This window comes from Manacus vitellinus, unplaced genomic scaffold, assembly GCF_001715985.3.
Source record: "Manacus vitellinus isolate BGI_N305 unplaced genomic scaffold, ASM171598v3 scaffold_77_pilon, whole genome shotgun sequence".
Taxonomy (NCBI): domain Eukaryota; kingdom Metazoa; phylum Chordata; class Aves; order Passeriformes; family Pipridae; genus Manacus; species Manacus vitellinus.
The window spans coordinates 1,234,440-1,259,043 of record NW_021940802.1 but is presented as its reverse complement, the minus strand read 5'-3'; the positions used below and the strand labels follow the sequence as shown (position 1 = coordinate 1,259,043).

Genomic DNA, 24,604 nt, shown 5'->3' with positions numbered 1-24,604 from the left:
TTTCTTTGCTAGGTATCAGGAGGTCCTGGGGCTGAAGAACCCAGAGCTCATCCCCCATTCCCCACCCTCGTGCCCTCGGGATTTGTGCCCAAGTCTCCTGGCAGCAAAGGGGGACAGTCCCTGATGGGAGCAGCTGCTGCAGAGCAGGATCTCCTTCCTGACGGCCACATCCAGCCCTCCAGGAGAGCATCCCTGTCCAGCAACCATCTGGTTCCTCAGCCTGGAATGCCACTAAAGGCACAATGCTGCAGGGGTATGCAAAAACTTCTTCAGGGAGCTGCACAAGGTGAAAGAGGGTATGCTGGAAACACGTCTGCTTTTCCTTAGCTCCTGTGAAATTCCTGCCTGCAGCACAAGAACCACAGCACTCACAAGGAAGCCCCCCACCCTCTGCACATGTACCCACCTACAACCTAGCCAGGACAACGTCCCTGCATGCAGAGTGAAATATAGTTATAAATAAATACCAGCACAGTTTCAGCAGCAAAGGCCAAGATATTCTAGACTTGCCAGGGAAACTGGAATTCTGCAGCTAAGCAGCCTCATCCAAGACCCTGCTTGGTTTATTCCCAAGTCCATAACACTGGTTGCCAAAAAGGACCTGACTCCCACGCAGGTACACACAGGCTTCCTCCAGGAGCTGAAGACAGAACTATCACTATCTGCATGTGCTTGCAGAGAAGCTTCTGAAAGAAAAATCTTCCAAGAATATCTCTCAACCTATGCACATGCCAGTCTTATAGGCAGCCTCACCTTCACTTTTGGAATTAGTAACTGGCCCTCATAAAGGAACAGATTATTTTCTATTCTTTGTTGTCAGGTCCTTTAACACTGGGATGAACCAAGACTCATCTTTCCTCTCTCCTCCCAGCTCTAAATCTTGGCACAGCTCATTCCAGATCACTTTTTTTCCCCCCTGAGAGGCATCCTCATCTCAAGCAACCTCAGGAAGGGAGGAAACACAGTTCCAGCCTTTAGTAAACTTCCCTGTACCATATTGGGAAGAAATTTTTCCCTGGGAGCCAGGTGAGGCCCTGGCACAGGTTGCCCAGAGAAGCTGTGGCTGCCCCATCCCTGGAAGTGTCCAAGGCCAGGCTGGACAGGGCTTGGAGCAACCTGGGCTAGTGGAAGGTGTCCCTGCCTACAGGGTTGGAACAAGATGGCCCTTAAGGTCCCTTCCAACTGAGCCCAGTCTATGACTCTCTAATTCCATATGGTTTCCATGCCAAGAAGGCACTGTTTAAGGCACTAGGAGGACCATGTCCTGCTGCACAGGGTTAGATCGACCCAAGAGGGCAGTCCAGCAAATTCTCATCTTCAGATTCAGAAAGGCACTGATAACTTCTGCAAGTCTCAGCAGCAGCTCACAACAATTTGTAACCTGTTATTCCATGGGGGGTAAGCTAAAAAGAAAGAATCTGCCTGGGAGCAGTAAGGCCTCTGCTTCTGCTTCAAAATAAGGTGTGACTGTATTATTTGGAATAATGATTTTTGTGTGTACAACAGTATACTGCTCCTCTAATGAGGTTTCAAATTTTGCTTCAAAGCAAAGATTTAAATCCCCTTCAGCTTTCAGAGGTAGTTCTAGTCCCTCAAGAAGGGGCAGCTAGACGAGGTAAGCAGCAGTGGAGAGAGGGATGATTTTACATGTTATAAACTAGATCTGCTTTGCTGGAGAAAAATACAACCTGTTTTCACCTTAAAGACAAGGCAAGGCAGGGAGAAAACAAGAGACCATGATTAAAGCCCTCCCCAAGCTGGGAGGCAGCACAGCAGCAGCTGTTGTGTAACGAGGCAGAGCCTCGTGGCTGCCCAGTTCTGTAGGAAATATAATGTTTTCTCCCTAATAAGAGTCCTCCCTGAGATGGGATCAAGAGGCACATGAGCTGGTGGGGTGGGGGCAGGGGAAAGGAGTCAAAAAACCTTCTCCGCTGGGTGTTATTTTGTTCCGTGGTATTTGCCTTGTTCCATGTTTGCAGCAACCAGGATTTTATATGTTTACAGCATCCCTTGGCCCACTGCTGATCCTGGGGCATGTCTGCCTGTGGACACAGAACACTCTGCTGGCACAGGGACATCGGGGAGCTGGGAGATTTGGCCACCCAGCTCCTCCCCTGGACTATATCCTTGCTGCTCTATCAAGAGAGTGCTGTATTGGAATGAAACACAGTCATTACAAGAAGATTTCCTTTGGGGGAGATCACAGATCACCTTCCACTAGACCAGGCTGCTCCAAGCCCCGTCCAACCTGGCCTGGAATACTTTTAGGGATGGGGCAGCCACAGCTTCTCTGGGCAATCTGTGCCAGGGCCTCCCCACCCTCACAGCCAAGAATTTCTTCCCAATATCTAACCCTGCCTGTTTAAAACCATTTCCCCTTGTCCTACCCATATAAAAAGTCCCTGATGATATTTTAATAGCATGAATAAGGTTTAAAGCCGAAAGACAATTTTCAGTCTGTTTTGAAAAAAACACTTGAAATGACTTTAAATTTCACATGAGATCCTCCAGTGCTTGGTAACTTGTGCTGTATCTGTTTATTCAGATGACATTTGATTTGATCTGGAAATTTCCTGACTGAATGAAGAGCCACAAAAGTGTCTTTCTCACCAGGTACAGGATCATGGTCTCCCCAAGCTCCTGATGCTCTTGAGCAGTAACTGAAGAACTCTCCACAGCCCTTGGCACTGACTGAGGCAGGAGCAAGCTGAGAAACCCCCAGCTGCTTCACTTGCAGCCCAACTCCCTGCCTCTCCCTCAGGAATTTTATCTTACAATGGTTTCTGCAAGTTTCTCAGGTTTCAACTCACAGAAAAGAAAAACAGGACATCATCACATGACATATGAACAATCCCAGAGTCTTCAAGTACTTCTGGCCATAAAAAAGCCCCATGTCATGACACTTGAGTCACTGCAAAGTATCTTGGATTAGTTCCGGTTCTTAGCCATACAGAGTGCAAAGCACTTCACTGGGAAAGGGAGAACTAAATAAACCTTAAACATCTTGGTAGTCTGAAGTGCTTCAGGTCAGACATTCCAGTCCCTGGGACCCTCTGTGGGCCCGGAACCAGTCAGCACCAGCTCCAGGGCATTCCAACCAGGGCCAGCAGGGTTTGACCAGGAACAGGCCGGGATGAGGCACCAGCAGGGAATCCAAAGACACACTGAGTACAAGGCAGACACAAAGAGAACTGGCACCCATAAACTTTTCACACTTGAGCTCAGGGCAGGGAGTAAAAAGGATCTAGACAAAACAGTTCTGAAATGGAGATCCATTTCTTAATAAGGCTTTGAGTGCATGTGTTTGTTTGAAGTACTTTTCTTAAATTAATTACCACAAAAGACAGGCTAGCATTCTTCAAACAGTTGTGATCCTTCGTTCCAGTATAAAACACATATGCAAACATGGCTTCAGACCCTCACTTAGGAGATCGTTTTAAAGCTTGTATTAAAAAATACCTTCTTTATCCAAACGATAAATATTTTAAAATAAGCATTTACAAAAATAAATGGTCCGTTCCCAGAGGGAAGGACATTTATAGCTGAAATTCTGAATACATCTGGAGGCAAGGCAATTATTGATGAAGCTAGTTAATAAAATCTTTGGTATGAGCATAGGAGATTAATATTTATGCACCGTTGGCTTCCCTTGGCAGGTTACTGCACAGACAGGCAAAGAGGCAGCTCTTCCTTATTCTCTTGATATGTCTTCCAAATACAACATACAAATATTTCTAACATGTCTTCTTATGATAATAGGAGAAAAGCCCAAGATTCTCCTGGCTCTTCCTATGACTTTTGTATCTAAAAGAGAATGAAGATGGGAGGAAAAAGAGAAAGTGAACACAGTTAAGTTTCATTCTTAGTGGGGAAGCAGCACCTGCAAAAAATTAAAAATCAGTTGAAAATAACTAGAGGAAAAATTTCCTTCAATGTTGTAGAAATCAACTGCCAAGAGAGGAGAACAAGGAATCTGTTGGGATTCATTGCTGCAAGTTCAGACAGGAAGAGGAGATTGGTGAGCTAGGGAAGGGGCAGCTTTACACCTGAGCATGGCACTGGATGGTGCAAGGCTGGACCACCCCATCCAGGGCTGCTGGCCCTGTTACACACGGGGCACTGAGATACTACAGAGAGTCAGGAAACAGCCTCACAAACCAGAAAAAGCAGCCTTGCAACAAAACACTTGTTGAGATTATTTTTGCTAAAATTACTAACTAAAGACATAGAGATGACTTGAGGCACAAGGAACTCTACAGGGAGAAAATATGCAAAGTCAGCTGGCACAGAAACAAGGGGCAAGGGGCTCTGCAGTCTGGTAGAGAAAGGCTGAACAAAAATGTTAGGCTGGACCCGAAGCCAGTTCAAATTGAGAGTAAGATACACACTTATAATGCTAGGGACTAATTGGGATCAGGGGAAGTGATGAATTCTCTGTTTTTTGGTATCAGTCCCTGAAGAGTTTTCTGAAAATGCTTTTATTAAATGTGGATGACTGAACCTGATGAGGCGAAGCAATGGCATCTAAGGAAATACATGGGTTTGGCTTGAGGGTCTAAGGGTTCCCTCAGCCTTAAACTGTGACACCATGGACAGTCCAGCTGAGGGATTCTGATCTGGGAATGAAGCACAGAGCCCAGACTTCCACATCACCTGAAAAGTCCATTGACTGGTGCTACTCGAAACCTACAACTCTGTGAAGGAAACCAGCAGAGAACAATGTAACTGTAACTGCTGTGTCCGGGGCACAAGGAGCAGAAGGCACTAACCCAAAAGTGACAGGTAGAGCCAACACCCAGAGCCAGCAGCAGGGGCAATGGCTGTAGCTGCTCGGGCTCAGCCAGTCAAGCCAGCACAGTCCAGCCCTGGCACTGGCCAAGCTTACACAGGCTCCCAGGGGCTGTGGGAACCAGAGGCCTTGGGTCTGTCTCATGACCCATTGCTATAGCAACAGGAGCTCATGTGACCACTGCCTTTAAAAAGAGTCCCTATTTGTGGCATCCTCTCAGGCAAACCATCCATTATTTATACTGCAGCACGTCTGCAGTGCAGTTTGTATCCTGAGCTCATTGATGAATGATGACACTGTCAGATCAGGAGCCCCCTCTGTCCCGTGCTCAGGGAAGGCAGAGCCTTCCAAGGTGCTTCCTTTCCCTTTCCAAGAGAAACCCCACAGAGCAGCTCACCTGAGTTACAGCAATACCAAAACAGGGCAAGTCCTGCAGCCACGCTGAAGCAGGCCAGGAAAAACACTGGGCCTGGAGAAAACGTGAAAGGGAACACATTAAGGGCAGCAGAAGTTTAGCTTGGTTCATAAATCATCAATTGCTATTAATATGCATAATTAAGCATACTCAAATGAAGCTAACACATTCACAATTCTGTTTGTTCTGTGGCTAATGTTCTATGAGGCACGTTTAATGGACAGCAATTAATTTTTACTACAGTTGCTTTGCCACCCCCCTCTGTTCCCCTCTGCTCATCTAGCTACAGCCTGTAGAATTTGAGGGAAAGCTTCCTTGGATGTTTCATCACTCTCAAACTTTGTGCAAACCCCCTTTAAACACCACAAGAAACACTACCCAGCCTGCAGGGCTCTCACCACACAGCGTGGCACTTCCATTCACAGCCCCTGCCTGAGGGTAAGAGACCACAGCCCCTCAGAGCTACATTTTCAGGGGTTTTTTCTATCCCCCACAGATGTTCCACAAACTCCACTCTCATGACAAGAGCAGATATTCTTGCTCCTGTTGACAGCTCTCCTGAGGGCTGAGATGAAGAGCCACATGTGGGCCTAAAACAAATCTCCCCCTGGAAACTGCCTGCCTGGAATTACACATTTAATGCTGATGGTTGGTATTGATGTTCAATAAAACCTTTCTAATTCATACTTAGCTGCTGACAAAACCCTGTAAAGATTTATATCTGCTCCTTTATTGCCCAATATTCTATTTGTATTTACCACTTCACCAGGAATAGAGCTACAATTAAACTACATCTGTCAATTTAAGGACAAGGGTGCTGCAGACTAACAAATTCCTGGAGCTGACACTGGAGAAACAGCAAAGGAGCAAGGATTTGGTTGCTCTTTGGGATGTAACCTCCCAGTGAGGGTGGTTAGAGGCCAGACAATCTCCAGCTTGAGGACAGTTCAGGAAAAGACACTTTTAAAAAGTAAAAATAAAATAATATTTCATTTTCTTATTTCCAAGCACTTTCTCTGCTCCTCCTGTACTTTCATGATGCAGACAGCAACAGCAATGTGAAAAATCTGAAGAGCAATTTGGTTCCATATTCAAAGAAACACCACCACAGGCAAAAGTATACATTGCATTACACTGTGTTTCTGCCCCTCGTTTCAGTCTTCTCCCAGAAAACTGGTAAAAAGGCATAATTTACAGAAAGTGTCTTGAATATCTCATAATTGTATCCAAAATTCTAAATAAAATATTAATTAAACTTAAATGATAAAACAGCTCATTATAAATTCAGAAAAGTCTTCATCTTTCTTTCAGCTCTTCCTTTCCAAAATATCCTACAGTGAATAAAATATTTGTCTGTGCAATCTGGCATTGAACAGAGGAAGGTGAAAATAATTAACATGTTTTCCTAAGGAAAATATATTTAAGTACATCTTTCCTTTCTGCCTTTGCTTTCAAATGATTTGTACTTAAATTGAGAGCTCAAAAAAATGAAAAAAATTGAAAGTCATATTAAAAAAAAAACCTGATGGCCTTATGCAAAGTGATAGCAGCATCTGAATAGCCCTTACTGTTCAAGCACTGAAGAAATCACAGGAAATGAAGAGTTTAGCTGTAACAGTGTAAGTGAAAATACCATTGTAAATATTGATTAAACTCTACAGTCTCTTCAATTTCCTGGCACTGGTTTCCTCAACAGCAGCTCAATACATTTTACTCCATTAATTCTACTTAACTTGTGACAGTAAAGACATCATAAACCAAACTAGTTGTTACATGAAATGCAAATTACATGATAAAATAAATTGCATCGTAATCTGCAAAGCCATTCCATCCGGTGACACTGTATGGTTTATTTACCCCTGTCATTTAGCATATATTGCTCCTTGTCAGTGTCTATCTCTGTGGGATCTGGGGTTTCTAGAAATAAAAGCAACACATGAGAAGTTAGTACTCAGCTCAAGCAAACAAACAAACATAATCAGCACATGCAAAATGGTGCAAAACAACACATTTCAAAAAAAATACCCAATACTGACATGAAGTTTTAACCCCTCCAAAGGCAGATCATCACTAGAGTCAAAGGTGGGGATATGCTGATCAAAAGACAGGCACACAGTCACCTGAATGCAACCAAAAACAGCTGCAGCCCCACCTCTGATCTGCTTAAGCAAACTGAGCACATAAATAACATCACACTTGTTTTCCAAGTGAGGAAAGCAGGAGCTAATTCTTCCATAATGCCAGCAATTTTCATGGTAATAAATATAAACGATTTGTTAATAGATGCACTAATCTGAAAACACCTTTATAATTTGATGTATCACCATTCTCTGTTCTTGAGCAAATCTCTCTGGGTATTGATGTATTTAATGGATAAAGCACTTGGAAAAAGCTTCTTGGTGCAGATCATTTACCTAAATTCAGGTCTTGGCTAAAGACATGCTCAGCTTCTTTGAAAATCTGTAGGTTCTACGTGCTAACCTTTGGCATAAATAATTTTTGCCTCTATCTTTCTGCAAATTCAAGCAGAAAAGGAGGTTGGCCTTAAGACAGGGTGTTCAGTAGTTTCCACTCTGGGCAGAAAGACCCTTTTAGAGCTGCCTTTGCCACACAGATGTGGAGACAACACTGCAGAATGGGTGTGCACACAGCAGTCACCAGACATGGCAGAGGAGTGACTTTCCTCAACACATCACCAATCTGCATAACAATTTTTTCAGCCAAATCTCTTTGTGGTCATAAAAAATCACAGAATCATAAAGGTTGGAAACGACCTCTAAGATCACCAAGCCCAACAGCCAAAGGGTTAAAAGGGTTAAAAAAAGGAAAGGAGAAAAAGTGAGAGCTCCAAATATGGCTGTCAATAGGAAATAATTTGAGACTGACTGGTTTCTACTGATCTCCTTCTCCTACATGACATCTGGAGCTCGGTGAGGTGCCTTGGAAAACTGCCCTGCACACCCAGGCAGCAACAGGAGCTGCTGTCAGGAGAACAGCCACCTCCCCTGCTAAAGATGTCCCCCTGGGTGTGGGGGCAGCACATGGCACTGGTGCAGGACAGAAACCCCTGCAGCACTTTGCTTTGTGAGGCCTGAGAGTCCCTGAAGCAGGAAGGATTGCTGCAAAGCCTCCATGGAGCACTCTGTGTCACTGGCAGCCTCACCCCTTTGAGGGGCTGATGTCCTCCCTAGGAACTCCAGCTGCAAATCCTCACTCTGCACAGGAGAGCACAACCAGACCTCTGCACTTCTCTCGGGATTTTGCTGCCTGGGACTGGTCTGAGCCTTTATCCTTCTAGTCTCTGTCAGCACTGAGGGAAATAAAAACATTTTCTGAGTCACTTGGAAGCTCCTGTTTGCCTTCAATAGCTCTGAGGCTGCCCCAATCGTGTGCCTTACCCCCCCTCTAGTGGGAATGCTCCGACATTACCAGACACTGCGCTGGCAATTTACACTTCAGGCAAAGAACTTTTGTTCTAGCACAATTTTTAAAGCTGCTTTAAAAATGAAAAAGATATATTTGAAAGGATTTCCTCTGTAGAAAACATTTGTCATATGTACAGTATGTAAGATATTACAGAACTCCATCCTGGCCATGGTTCATCCATGTCCTTATCAATAACTTCTCCAGGTGTTTGTAATGCTGTTTGTTTCAGCTCAATCTACACTTAGAACAAACTCCCCATGTTAGGGATTCTCCTTTTTCCTCACATTTACAAATTCTAGTGGCAATTCGGTAAATGCTCTGTGCTAAATTTGACAAATCTAACAAGTACTCCTAAGAGTATTACAGAATCATGGAAAGGTTTGGGTTGGAAGGGACCTTAAGGACCATCCAGTTCCACCCCCCGGGCACGGACAGGGACACCTTCCACTTGACCATTTCTTGACCATTCAATCCAGACTGCAGACGTTTGTTTTAATTACAGAACTCATAAGAAGCAGCAAGCATATTAACACAGTCATCTCAGTATTTCCTTCTCAGGTCAACAGAAGGAAACTGCAGAATCTCGGCAAATAGTAGTGTTCTAACCCAGATATTTAAACTATTCTCATCCTTCTGAGGATGGTTAACATAAGAGAGTGTGCCAAGATACAGAGAATTTAACAACTTTTGATGGTTACTGAAGTCCCTTTGTATAATGCTGCAGCAGCAAAACAGTTCTGGGGCACCACAAGCAGCTGTATGTTTAACAGGAAGCACTTCTAGCACAGGTACTTGCTATGCACAGTCTGCACATGAGAAGCTCTAACCCTGCCTATCTTGCCACCTGAAGAAAGCTCTGAGTCACCACAGAAATCAAGTGCAAGGATGAGCACACTTCTGCTCTAGCTAAAAGTGAAAACACCTCACAGACCTTACCCAAGTCTCCTTGTGAAGACATATTATCAGAAACAGCTTGTAGAAGGTGCTATTGAACATTAACTTGAACTCTTAAACATCAAAACAGTCTTGAAATTTTATTCTTAGTGACTACACTAAGGTTTTTTAAACTGCTCTTAATTTACACAGGCTGTCTGCTGACTTCTAGTCAGCCTGGCAGAAAAACCTGTTGCTCTTGAGTTCTACCCAAGTAAAAACCATAGATCCAAAACTAAGAGCCTGTTTCCCAAAGGGCATGACTTCTACAAGGTGAGTATCAGATCATAACACTGTCTTAAAGCTGCTGCAAGGCTCAATCAGTTGGGATTAGTGTTCAGCTGAGATCCTGAGGCAGGGATGGGCCCTGAAGTCCCCAGTTCAAAAGGGTTCAGGTATGGATGCAGGGTAACTCTGCAGCTTCACAGTGTTTGTGCTGGGTAAATAGAAATCCCTTCCTTCAAAATGAAAGTTGAAATTAAGCTAATTACAGTTTTGCACGACATTTTCACTGCAGAAATAAAAGAGGTCAACCTACAGACTTTTGCAGTAATGGTTTGAATCCCACTGGAGTTTGTCTCATGCCTGTGATTTGCCCTGGCACCTCACTGTGGAGTTTCTTACAAGAAGAAATCAAGTGACTGGTGAAGCATTACTGCTGGGATACTTTATAAGGATTTCTTAAACTGCAGTCCTTTTGCAGCTTCCTTAACATAAATGGGGGAGTTTTCCCTCAAGCTCCTCAAGTCATTTCACTGTGCAGGATGCCTGAACCGATTTCCCATCCACTTGCAACAGTGTTCTTTCCTGCATTTCTTAGGTAGGGAAAAAAAGAAAGACCAACACACAGCAGACAGCATTATCACATGCTGGCAAGTCAGGCTTGAAATTTTCCTTAAAGAAATGAACTCCTTTGCAGTACAGAATCAAATCTGTTTGAGCCTCAGCCCTTACAAAGTGCATACAAGTGTATTTGGGGGCAGCTTTATGGACATCAGTCAGGCCTGTCAGCTGCACAAAACAAGTCCTAAGTGATTTTAATATCACAGTCCATCAGTGCAAGGGCCTATGAATGTGTGCTTTGTGTTAAACTAGACACTAGAGGAGATTTATGGACTGAGGGAAAGCCAAGCTCCTGGGCCAGCAGACATTTGAGCTTAACAAATTGGAGGTTTGTGATGTTCCCCTGTGCTGCAAGTCAGAATAAGCACAGAGGAAATAAACAAGCCATTATGAAGCAATGGCTATGAAAGAGAAGCTGTAATTCATAGGAGTTATACTGCTGACATGTTGCACTTAAAACTGTTTTAAAGACATATTTCATATTTCAAAAGAATCAAAGAGTTTTGCCCGCTCTAATCAGCAAATAACAAGAAGTCAAATCCCCGTATGGCTTTTGGAAAACTCCAGTGAAAAGGAATTAAGGTATATCCCAACATTTTTTTAAATAATCTGTTTATTTATATTATTTATAACCTGTTTAGGTTGTCTAAATAACCTAAACCTCATCTGAAAGGAGGAAATTCACTGATGAGGAAATTCACAACTCAATCAACTTACAAATCAACTTACTCAAGATTTTCCTACTTGGCAGGTCATTAAACAGCTGTTCAGCATTGATCTGCAGAGCCCTGTAAAACTCCTGACAGTGTCTGTCTCCTTTCTTTTGAAGGTGCTTTAACAGATCTGAGAGTCTGGTATGGAGTGATGCCTTTGGATTCCTGAACTGTAAGAGAAAAGCACTCATCAGAAGACAGATTACAACAGCTAGAGATCAATTTTACATCACTTTCCAGTATGCCAGGGAGCAAAGATTTGGAGCTTCTTTGATATTTCAAAGGCCCAAAAAAATAAGCAGAACCTATAAAGGACATACATGCACTGCAGAGCACTGAGCTCCACATGGTCAGCACTGCCTGATGGAGAGGATATTGCCTCTGCTTCCCCTCAAGCTTTTTTCCATCCTGATCAAGGGAAAGCCACTGCATTTGATGTCTTCCCCGGATCCAAGCTAACATGGTATTGCTATTCTACAATTCTATTCTGACTGTTGATAGAAAATATCATCAAATCTTATAATAAAGCTTGATGTTTTCAAATTTGCTCTTAGTTGTCTAATAATGATCCCCAAAAAGGCACTTTATACTCCTTATCCTAGTCCCAGTATTGGAGTGCTCATCATCCCAAGATTACATATTTCATTGTTTTTCTTTGATTCCAGCACAATTAACTGCTGAGTGCCCAGTTCAACAGGCACAAATTCCCATTACTCAGGTGACATGGCAAGCAGCTGCAGAGGAAATTGCCTCTTTTCTGTAGTGCTGAATGTGATAAGCATTAGGAGACCTTACAAAGAGAAGGAAAATGCATCCCTAGGCTTACACATCAAACTGATTTCAGCTTATTTGGAAAATATCCAAAGCCATTCTCAGCAAAGCATCATATTTCATTGCAGCACAGTGGATAACCTTTGGAGCATACTGAGTTAGGAACAATTCCTGCTCAAGGGGGGCAAGAATGCCACAGACCTTACACAACACTCCTTATTCTGATTAAATTCCCACAGGGTCTACCAGATACAGCTGAGATTACAAGCTTCCTCAACAGAGTTGACACAAACTTGCCTGGACCCATGCAAAAGCAGCTCACTGCTGTCTAAGTGCAGAACTCACAAATCACATTTCACAGTTTCTTTATGTATTTCTTTTGAAGCTCTTGAGGGAATAAGATGATCTTGTCTGGCACATGTCACACTGGTTATCATAACTGAGTGGCAAGACTGGCTCAGCTGATGATCTAGCTCTGCTCTACACCACAAAACACTAATTGTCCCCATGGGGTTTGATTATGGCAGAATTAGACCCATTTTTCCTGAGGTTAAAACACTGATATGCCAAAACCCTGAGCCTTGTGCAGACAGGAAGCCAGCACAGGGCAAGTACAAACTGTTACAAGTAGGATCAGGGAAGCTCTTTAACTTTGTCTCCACACAAACTTAGAAGCTCTTTCTCTCTAAAAACACCTCCCATTTTTGAAAGATTCATGCCAGGGAGGATGGCCTTTCTGCACACCTGGCAGCACCACTGCAAGATGTTACTAACTCCATCCACTTCCCGTGGCTCCTGCACTTACTGGTGGGACTAACACCCCCTCCTTCTCTACCAGTACTCGGAGTTATTAATTAGTCACTAAAACTGATTAAGCTAAAAGAGATGATTTTGTGGGCAGAGCTGGATGCAGCACAGATCACCTGAGGTGACACCCCCACACCGCCCCATGTGAGGAGGAGGCACGTGGGGCACTTGGTCACAGGATGGTGAACTCCTGCCATGGAGTGGCTGTGAGGGTGCGTGCTCCTGGTCAGGGCAGGGACCCTGGCACTCAGCTGCTGCTGGGAGAGTGTCCTCTCTCATAACCACTTGGCACGGGGAATGTGCCAGCCCTGTGACTGCTCCTCTCACATGAGATCCCAGACACAACTGGCCAGCAAGGAGGAGGTGAGGAAGACTGGCTGTCTGTGGGGAAGAGCTAGGCTAGTGACCTGCAAAAACAACACAACAGAACTCATCAAATTACCTTTTCTGCTTCTTCATTGGTAAGAATTTGGGGATAGACTCTGTTAAGTTGAAGGATAATTTTATCAACCACTTGCTCATTCAGTCGGCTAGTGCTTGTAAGGAAATACATGTCGTGCTGCAGGCGATGACAATACGACTGGTCTAGAGAAAAAATAACACACAGAACAAACCACAGCAGTTAATTAACAAGCCATTTTTAAATTCTGTAAATTTCATTTTCCTACCAGTGATGCCTAAATTAAAATTACCATCACCACCTAATTTTAGAAAACTGAACTATCTGTTAGGGAAACACAACACAGCCATTTGCATCCAAAGACCCATCCACTTGAAATGACACACATCCAATCTCCTGGCTGGTCAGTCCTGCTACCTCTCTCTTTCCAAAGGGAGATGGTTCTAAATCGTTTAGAAGTCAAGCACTGATGGGTATTTAATCAAATACAGCCCTGAAGTTAATAAATCACTGAAAATAAATTTTCTATCATATAGGAAGACAGATTATGACATTTAAAACTGATGTGTTTTATAACAGCATCTCTGCCAAGGGGCCATTAAGTTTTTTAGGAAAGGATTTCACACAGGAAGGGAAGAAAGGGCATTCAAAAAGTAGTACATTTTTACAGGTTAGTACACTCAAATACACACACACAAATAAACCACATCCTTTTCTACTAACCCAAACCTCTGCAAATACACAAATCCAGATTTGCTGTTGGTTTAGGCATCATACCCAATTTGTCAGCAATGGATTTTGCAGGAGCATAGCTTTCCCTATAGCTGCTTGTCTGTAATCCCTAGATTAAGATACAAGCACAGACTGGTTCCACAGGTTACTGTGCCCTTATCAGATTTAAAAAGAGAACATCCATGACCGTGTCTGAAATGAGTGTTAAAATGCCAGTACAATGCTTTACAACTGAGCAGCACAGAAAACAAACACAAAACACCCCCACACCCCCAGCACTTTCTCCGTTTAAAGCAAATGTGTAGGTTTTATGGTATTCTGGCTACCAGAAAATACAAAACCATCAGCCCCTTGTGCCCTGCAATTTAGAGAAGACAAACAAAGGAGTGAAAGAAAAGAGCCAAAAAACTTTGCCCTGATGCACTGCACCTACACACAGCCCTTGCCCTTCCTGTAGTGTCACTGGTTTGGGTACTACATTGTCCTTTTTCTGTATCTGTGTAGCACTGACAGCATTTACAGGAAAGGGTTCAGGAAAACCTCCCAATGTGACCATCACTTACTTCTGCAGTGCCAGTGCCACTCCTACTCAAACAAGAACACACCACTACTGATGTGGCACAGAGAGCTGTGATTCTAGGGGCACAACAGGATTCCAGCTACATTCTTACTTTTTATGCAAACACCATTTTTTACTTCCACGTCTTTCTAATGCCTCACTTTTCCACAGCTTGCTCCAAGGCAGCTGTAGTGCACTGTCACAAACACACTGCCACGAAATACTTCCTGTGCTGAAATACTTCCCTTCTGCTGCGAGAGGTTCCAGGTTCTCCTGGATTCAGAGCTGAGATCAAATCAACCCATTGGCATGCACAAAGGGCTGAGGCAAGGACCAGGAAGACCATAAAGTTGTGCCTGATCATGCAAATGCTTTCTGGGTAATGAAGCTCCCCGAAGCATCCTCCCCCTCCTCTGCCTCAGTGACATGATTTGTAGTGATTCTCAGTGTCACCAACAACTCTGTACCTGCACTTGGACCATGCATTAAACCAGGGTCTTACAGCCGAGTAATTAAACTTCAGACAACACTGTGACAACTAACCAACCACAGCCAGGGCTAAAAGTCCAAAAGAATGAGTGTCCAAAGTGAAATAAAAGCAGGCTCAGAGTGTCACCTCCTCTCTGTTGTTGCCCCGTCATTACAGTGTCCAGGCACAGCAGTTACACCAGCGAAGGGAACTGGGACCAGCTGAAGATTCCACTTAAGCCAAGAGCACTTTCTGAGCAGTCCCAAGTGCTCCCTGTCCTCCTGGTAGTTTCCATTTACACACACTCAGCAAACCATCACCTTACGTGACAGTTTATGAGGTCTCACCAAGGCCTTTTGCTGCCACCTGAAACCCCCCACCCGGGGCAACAAATTACAGGGCAGAGGCCTCTCCAAGACTTCAGGGGCTATATTTCCTTACCATCTGAGCCAAAAGACAGGAGCAGAGAATGGGACCACGCTCTTGGCCTCTCTGGCTACTGCTAAACTGTGCCTGCCAAGGACATGTTTAATGCCTGGCTTGTGCACCTGCAAGATGCTTCACCCATCCTATGGGATGCTCTGTGTTTAAGAAGCCCCTGTGAAACATCTCCTACAGACACTTCCCCTGTGTGCACCTGCACCTCCTCCAAAGGATGTGAGCTCAGTATTTAGGATGAGGAGCAAGGCTTAATATTTCCTGAAGAGCACTTACCAGCTCAACACCAGCTCAATGAAAGCAGAGCAAATGTATCTCATCCTTCCAGTATCTCACCTCTCTCTTCCAAAATCTTCTGTCTCTTCTCTAGTTCTGAGAAATCTCTGTCCAAACCACACAAGGAACTGCCTTCAGACCAGAGAAGGGAAACTTCCCACACTGACACCACTCACCAGTGCAGAATTGTAGCCCCAGCTACTAAAATTTAAAGAAAACGAACAAAAAAAGCCCCACCAATCCTAGCAGCTGGAATATGGCACCCTGCTTTGGAGTGATAAGGATATCTGGACAGCACATGTGTGCATTTGAAGGCTCCTGGGCCCAGTTTGCCCCAGGAGCTCTGGCAGCTTTGTCACTGTTCCTGTGCACCGCCAGTCATGGCCCAGGTATGGCTGTGCTACAAGGTTTTATGATCACTGCTCACAAGCAGCAGTTTTTTAATAGAACAAACCTATTATGAACATTTTTAAGTAACAGGAACCCCAAAACAGGTGACTTCACGACTGCAGCAAAGCTACTGACGCGAATTAAGAATTTAGGTCTTAAGAATTTAGGGAGGTGGTGTTTGGGATGTTTTGCATATCCAGCTTTTATCTCACTGCCTCAAAGAGGCAACAGCTATTGCAAGAACAATTTAAAGTCTTTATGCTAAGGAGACTGTTTGTAAGCAGGACTCACCCCAGCATTAAAGGGACAGTAATGCTGTTAGTCAGAACTTGCCTAGAAATTTCAGGGCAGCAAAACTGGGAGACCAGTTGAGTTTACCACAGTTTAGTGCACAGGTGTGCCATTGCCAGGCATTTTAATGTCCTCAGACTGCACAAGGATTGACTATAACTTCAAATTTGAAATGGAACATACTACAGTTTCACCTTTCCCTCTGCCAGAACATCAAGCTAACTGGGCTTAATCCTGTCCCACAGTCTTTGGAGCCAAGAGCAGGTTTGCTCAAGTGTGCAAGTGCTGGGGAGGAAGTGGAGGGCTGGCACTGAGCTCAGCCCTGCTGAAGAGCAAATACAGCTCAGACTGGATACCATAACACTGAACCTGACCTACTTTAAAAAAGCTGGTATTTTCCTTACTCACAGGAAATGTAAACTTGCCAAAGAGGCAAACAGGAAACTCAGGAACTGTCTCTGATAGTGGGGAAGAAAACACGACTAATGTTATTGATTTATAATTACTAAAAGCCAGTGACACACCACACACAACCACTTTTTTCTGTTACCCAAAGTCCAAGCAGCCTCTGGCACACAGCACAGGCACCCACACCAGCACACACACCTTGCACCTGAGGAAGGAAAGGAAGGACACATAAAACTAGAAGATACCAGAGGAAAGCAGCCAGCAGCTCCTCAAACAGAGGATAAAATAGATTATAAAATAATTATAACATATATCAAATTTATAATTTACCAAATAGATTATAAAACATCATCACTGATTTAGTGATGATAATTTCACAAGCAACATATGACAGTAACAAAGCAGCACACTCACCATTTTCCACCTGCAAGTACAAGTCACCCCCACTGAAACCCTTCATAAAATGGCATCTCTTGATCCTTCCCTCCAAATGGGCAATTAGGTTTCTGACAATAGCCACTACACAAACTGCTGGTATTGTAAGGCTGCTGAAACATATTCTGCTTTTGGAAGTAACAAAGCTCATAAAAACCCTGATCAGATGTGACCACAACATGCCAGGCTGTCTGCTACAGCACCTGCAGGAAAAATGGCACGAGTGACAGGGACACATCTGCTGAAGCTCTTCCTGATTTAACAGCAGTGTTCACAGGGAGTTTGTCAGAGACAATTCCTAGCCTAGGCATGGGCAGCAACCAGGATGTTGGACAAGCCTTTGCACTCCTGCTCAGCCTGTGCTGAAGTGTCTGGTCCCTGAAAGCGGGCCACTGGCACAACACAAAGCAGGACTTTCAGGTTATCTTGGTTGTCAAAAACCCTTTTGTAAATTTGGTTCTGCCTAACTATCCGTACCATAAAAGACCCCACGTTGCTTTCTGTACCAGGAAGATAAATGGGATTTTGTCTCTTGCAGGAGCACATGTTCCTCCACCATCTACTTCCAATGCCCTTCTGGATAAAGCCACAAGGCCCTATGGACTTGCCACTTTAGGCTGGGTCTGCACTGCCACTTGTATTTATCACAGTAAATGAATAAATCCAGCTGCATTCAAATTCAGAGGTTGAGATCAGCCCCTCCTTGCCACACTGCAACACGTAACTCCTGTCATCCAGGCCTGGGAGCGTTAATGCTGCCAACTGCCTTGTCAGGCAGGTGCACACACCCAATTAGCAACTCCACCAACATTTACATAAGGACTGTTGAGACTGCCTCTGACACCACTGTATCTTTAGTATGGTTCCACCTTTGGTTTGCTGTCCCCTTAAAAGCCTCCTTCAGTTTACCAAACAGACAGGATCATCAGGCAGATAAATTTAAACACTGAGACACAAAACACAACACAAGACACTGGCCATAACAACACACAGAACTTGCAAACATCCGTTCCAGAAACCTCAGTGGTGTCTGCAGTGCAAACACAAGCTGCCACTTCCTGTAAAACTCCTGGATGATTTTCATAAACTTTATACAGGAAAGCTGGCAACCAAGACCTCGAAAGTTTGGATCTGATGATCAAACCATTTGTACGTGTCCATGCAAACTCCTTGTTGAAGTATTTTGACGAAAAAGCCTTTCAAAACAAACTGTTAGCTTAACACTAATTTAGTTCTTTTCCCTTTCAAGAGCCCAAGAAAGGGATGCTGAAGATTTAAGAAGGAATCTCCGGCTGCAGAGAAATGGTCTGAGATGATCAGATGGCACCAGCTACTCAATGCACCCCTGACGACGAGCAACTGCTCTGCTCCTCTGGGCTGGAAGGGCGATAGAGGTGAAAGACAAGATGCCACCCTCCTCAGCCACACTCACCCACTGCCACATGCTACTGGCAAGTCACCAGAAGTCAAGAGTGTCTGACAGCAAGTCAGAGAATCACAGAATCATTTAGGATGGAAAATAAGCTTAAGACTATTGAGTCCAACCATCAACCCAGCCCCACCATGGTCATCACCAAACCATGTCCTCGAGTGCTCCATATACACATTTTTTGAACACTTCCAGGGATGGTGATTCGACCATTGCCCTGGGCAGCCTGTGCCAGGCCTTGACAACCCTTTCAGGGAAGAAATTTTCCCAATATCCAACCTAAATCTCCCGTGGTGCAACTTGAGGCCGTTTCCTCTCATTCTGTCACTTGTTGCTTGGGAGAAGAGCCCGACCCCCACCCGGCTACAGCCCCCTTGTCAGGAAGTTGCAGACTTCAGCAACTCATTTCTACCTGAAACATCTTTTAAAAACAGAAGAGGAAAAATAACAGCGAGCAAAATACGCCCTTAACCCCGGAGTGTGACACCAGCTTACACGCAGCCCCCAGGGCCCCCGGGCAGCCCGTGCGCTCGGCAGGCGCAGCGCCGGCCGGAGGACGGGGGTGGACAGAGCGGGACACCCGGGCTGGGGCCCCGCACTCTGCCCTGCGCGCCTGTCACCGCCCCAGCCCCGGGGATCGATAGCCCCGACCCGCGGCCGCGCAGCCGAACCCCGCGGGAAGGCACCGAACCCCCCCGGGTCCCGGGGGCTCCGTCGGCCTCACGGCCCGGCCCGCACTCACCGGCCATGGCGGCCCGCCCCGCCCGGCCCGCGGGCTGCGGCCTTCGGCCCTGGGCGGGCCTGAGGGCTGTGCCGGGCCGGGGCGGGGCGGCGGGGCCGGGGCGGTGCCTCGGGAGGCGGGACAGGGAGCTGGGATGGGCCGGGGGGACCGGGGGGAGGGGGGGACGGACGGGTACGACCGGCGGTGGACCGGTCGCCCAGGGGTCGGCCCCCTCCGAGCCCACGGCGGGTTTCCCCGCGCGCCTGAAACCTCGGGGCGCGAAAACCGCACAACCACCGGGGTTTGACACTGTTCATCGCACAGTTAGTAACGCCGCGATTTTCTTGTCCCACTCGTAATTTCGCTGTCCGGCATACCCACGGCTACACCTGCGCAATGTCCGTGTTCTCCTTGTGCCGCAGCAGGTCTGGCGCGCCTGCAGCGGGTAAGGCACATTCGGCCCGAGCAATTAATGCACCATTAGTGACGCCACAGTTTCCTTTCCCACTGCTGATTTCACTGCCCAAAATACCACGTCTGCATCTCCACAATACCCACGTACAGCCCATGTTTTCCCTGTGCCGCAGCAGTTTTAGTGCAGCTGCACATTTGGCCCCCTAGTTACTCAAGTCCAGGGGCAGGGGCAACCTGTCTCATAGAAAAGGTTGCAGGGAAGCATCTAATTAATTGGGATATATTAAGTTCATGAGGGAAGAAGTACAAGCATATTTGGATTTTAAAAAATCCGATTTGCATTAAATTTCACCAGCACTAAATTTGACCATTTAATTACCCAGCAAGGCATGGAGCACAATATGCCTTCCTAGGTATAAATGCTGCAGAGGGTTGAAAGCGAATCTCAGTTTTGAAAATTGTGAAGAAAGGGATATGTTATTTATTATTGCAGGGGGGTTTTGACTGTAAAATCTGGTATTTTTTTTTATTGTATAGAAAAGGTGGATTTCTACTATGGCAAAGACACAGGGTTATTTCTAATTATGACTGTGTCAAAACCATGAAGAAAATGTTTTAGAGGGACAGAAATCCTCCAGAGGGATTAAAATCACAGTAGGCAAAGCTTCCTCCAGATTGGTACATAAAACACTTCAACCACACAACTGCCCTTGCACAGACACTTCTTATTTAAAATTTGCTTAAGTAACAAGTCCTCAAGCAGCAACATATATGCTAAACCAGGAAACACCCATTGCATGCATGATACTAGTCCATGTGACCCTGAGAGGTTTGCCCTGGTTTGCCTCTGTGCCATTTAATAATGGAATCACAGAATGGTTTGGATGGGAAGAAACCTTAAACTCATCTCGTTCCACCCCGTGCCATGGGCAGGGACACCTTCCACTAGCTCAGGTTGCTCCAAGCCCTGTCCAACCTGGCCTTGGACACTCCCAGGGGTGGGCCAGCCACAGCTCCTCTGGGCAACCTGTGCCAGGGAAGAATTTCTTCCTTATATCTAACCCAAATTTCCACTCGTTCGATTTGAACCCATCGTAACCCAAGTGTGTGGAAAAGCTGTGCCAATACACCAGGGCTGGCTAAACAGATAATAAATCTGATTAATAATAATAATAATAATAATAATAATAATAATAAGGCTCCATGCATGGAGTGGTGTAGTGTCTTGGGAGCGTGTAGCACTGAAGCTGGAAGTCAGTCAACATGTCCTGACGGACAGGCCGGGGTGTCTGAAGCCCTATGGGGTGGGCACGAGTTGCCAGAACAATTTAGTGAGGACATGACTTTGTGCTTGGATCAGGAATCATAGCTTGTCCCGCGTTGGAGGAGGCCCACGAGGACCATCGAGTCCAGCTCCTGGCTCTGCACAGGACATGCTGTACACCCTCTCATGAGAGACAGCTGCAGCTAGCATGGCAGTGAGTAAAAGAAAAAAAAAAAAAGAAAAAGAAAACAAAGAATTTGCTTGCAGTTTGCAAGTGCTGCCACTCCGTGGTGTCACAGGGTGAGTGTTACACCCAGCACAGCCGCAGAGATGAGACCTGGGCAGGTCCTGGGGCAGCGTTTCGGCTGGCAGGGTTACCCACACCATCCTGACGCTTTCTTCCACATCATTTCTCTCTCTGATACTCTCACCTCTCCTTCCAGAGTGTGCCCTTCCCTGCCAGGGAGCAGTTCCTAGTGTGGCACAGCTCTACCAAGAAGGTAGTGTCCCACCCTGTGCCATATCACAATTTGAGGCACCTCCATTAAGAAACTAAATACCTGCAGCCCCACATTTACCCTCTGACATGTTGACCTCTACCTCTGTACAAGAAATGAAAGCAGCTTCATCCCTAGAAAGTGTAAGAACATGAGGAAAACACCTCACTGAAATATTTTTAGTGTTGCCAAATGCTGTGACATTCACGGTGCATGTCCTTGAGAAGATCAATAAACATCCCAAGTTTATTCCATTTACCCTCAGGAATCCAGATCTTTCTAACAGCATGAAAATAGATTTTTAAATTACTATTATTATTGCACATGGAGGCCTTGCTCATGCCTGTACCAGAGTGATTTTGGCAATGTATTTTAGTAAAGAAACAGGAAAGGAAATTGTCACTTTATAAATCCTTTCATCATATATTTTTAATATTATTTTGGTTGGGGCCCTGAGCTACCTGGTGTAGTGGAAGGTATCCCTGCCCATGGCACAAGATGATCTTTAAGGTCCTTTCCAAACCAAACCATTCTGTGATTCTATTATTTTATTTCATATATATATATATTAAAATATTACAGCAAGAAGTGTTGCCTAGTACTAAGAAGCAATGGCAGAATGGTATGCTGAGGATTTGTTTTTATGACCATTTTATAACTTTGTGAATTCACTGCATTTTGTGCTCTGCTATAAAGTTTCTCTGGAAACTTTTAGAAATTTTAGAAATTCCTAATTTAGAAGCTTTTAGAACTTTTCAAACTACCAGAATCTGAACCACCAAACTGAAGAGCTGGTCATCTTAATGTGACATAGACTGAAATCTCTAACATAAATCTAAAATGCTTTTCAGCACACGGTGAGTGAAATTGGAGTGAAAATCAACCCCTCGGGAGTGCTGCGATGCACAGTGCCACACCGCCTGGAGATATTTTTGTCCTGCAGACTCGGATAATGATACAAGAAGCAGAGGTTAAACATATCTCCTCCTCATGCCTGTGGCACGCAAGACCTCTGCGGCAGGATTGCTGTGAGGTTTGCCTTGGAAAGGCATCCTGGGGGAGCCACATGGCCACGGCAGGGGCAGCAGCCACGGACACCCTCCCTGGGCACCGAGCCCCTCCCGGGCTGTGATCCGTGACATTCAGACAGCACAGCGGACATGGAAGCCACACCTCGGGCCGGTCTCAGCCAGGGGCTGGGCACGAACAGCCCCACGGATCCTCACGCTCCTGCGGCACAGGAACGGGGGCTTCCAAACTGCTCCCAGGGCGAGGAGCTCTGTGAGAAGCCCCCACCTCCTGACAGAGCCCGACGCCTTTCCAAAACTCTGATCCACTTCAGAGTTCCTAATTTAGTGGCCAAGCGAAGCGAGCTGCCCAACAATGTTTTATTTCCCAGCAGATCCATTTCCTGGTTAGCTAATCTCAAAAGCCAGTGCTGTTTCCCCTCGCCAAACGGACCGATTTGTTTATTTGAGTGAATTACTTGACTTACTAAATCTCACCCTTGTCCTGGCAGCATCGCTATGCAGTGCTTTGTTTTATCTGTTAACTGTTGAATCACAATACAATTAGTTATTTTCCCACAGCCCGAGAGGGCTGAATCTCTTTAGCAACAAATTAAATCCAGATAGCGCAGGGAGTTCCTGTAATAAAGTCTTTCTTTGTGTTTAAGAAAATACAATAAAATATTTCTTAAAAGCTCAGATTACACACTAAGCTCCCTTCAGCACATTTTCGTCGATAATTTATAAAAACAAGCTCTAAGAAGCAAAAAGGCAGTGTCGGGCTGGCCACTCCCGTCAGAGCCACTGCCCCTCCGGCCCCGCACTTCTGTTCCCGCAGATTGGGACTGTTCAGCCCGTTGTTTTGCCCAGATTCCCCGCTACAAACATGCACTTACATCTTCTGTACAGCATCATCCATCGGTTTCGGGGGCTGTGCCGTGCCCGGCACACGTCCCGCGGGGGGAAATCCTCCTCCTCCTCCTCCTCCTCGCCTGGATGAGCGGAGGTCACGGGCTGCTTGGGGAAGCGAAAGTAAACGGGGAGGGAGCGAGCACGGCCCGAGATCCGGCACAGCCCCTGCCACCGGCGGCATCCGCTGCTCCTGCTGATGGTTTGAGCTCTGAAAACCGTGTCTGCTTTCTCAAAAGGGTTTTTTTTCCCTGTGTGTGTGTGTGTACTCGTAATTTCTACGGTTGCTTTGCATATTGTTGCTGTGGAATTTTGATGCTGAAAAAATCTCCGGAGCGGTTAATTAGGGACGAGATAAGAAAGGGTTTATTTTGCCAAGGCTAAGGTGTTACAAGACGTGCCGGCCGTGCCTGAGATGTCACATTTTTTAATACCATCCATCCAATCCCAGATGTGTCCACCCTGAGGCCTTTACTGTGGTCCACCCTGGGTCCACCCCCTGAGAAATGGGTCTGGGGCTTTTGGGACCCCGTGTTCATCCCACCTTCCTCTTCATCAGAGCACAAAGGGTATATAGTTACCTCATTCTTGACCATATTCTGTGGTTTAGGCCCTGATATGCTGTTCTGCCAACAATCTAGGCCTTGCCTTGACAAAAGACTAAACATTTCTGCTATATTCAGGGGTAGGATTGATATAGGGAGCATAGAATGGGGCAAGAGGGTTAAGGAATGTGTAAACAAGGGTGCTAGAGAAAGGGAAAGGGACAAGGGACAAAGGAGGGGGGGGTTGCTGCTTTTAAAATCTACTTCCACTACTTATAAAATTTACAAGTCTTACAAATATTAGAAAAATAAAAAAACATTAGGGGTTTAAGGCATCAATATAGAATGGATTACTTTCCAGTCATATTTATGTAGTCATAGTATTATTATTGGTATAATTCCTTTTATTCCTTTGTTGGTTAGAAGGAGATGAAAAAAAAATTCTCTGACTCTAAACAAAGGCAGAAGCTGTGCTGCGAGTTCCAGCACTTTATTTCCAGACAGTTAAGCCAAACAGTTAAATGGGAATAGAACTGACTTGGATGAAATCATCTTCCCCCAGAGGATAGTCGGGCACTGAACAGGCTCCCCAGGGCCCAAGGCTGCCAGAGCTCAAGGAATGTTTGGACAATGCTCTCAGGAATAGGGTGGGATTGTTGGGGTGTCTGTGCTGGGCCAGGAGTTGGACTTGAGGATCCTTGTGGGTCCCTTCCAACTCAGGAG

General features: G+C 45.4%; 1 protein-coding gene across 2 annotated transcripts; it reads right to left on the bottom strand.

Annotated features, from left to right (window-relative positions):
• Positions 1-3,423: 3,423 nt before the first annotated feature.
• On the bottom strand, positions 3,424-23,412 carry CARD19 (caspase recruitment domain family member 19). 2 transcript variants are annotated; one of them, XM_008926390.2, is made up of 6 exons: positions 23,324-23,412; positions 13,140-13,282; positions 11,136-11,289; positions 7,062-7,121; positions 5,187-5,258; positions 3,424-3,804 (listed from the first exon to the last, which is right to left on the bottom strand). In XM_008926390.2, exons 1-6 carry the CDS (start codon positions 23,340-23,342, stop codon positions 3,692-3,694), a joined length of 561 nt encoding a protein of 186 aa, XP_008924638.2. In that variant the 5' UTR covers positions 23,343-23,412; the 3' UTR covers positions 3,424-3,691. The 2 variants fall into 2 exon arrangements, with proteins under 2 accessions (XP_008924638.2, XP_008924640.2); XM_008926392.2 differs by lacking the exon at positions 7,062-7,121.
• Between the last annotated feature and the right edge of the window lie 1,192 nt (positions 23,413-24,604).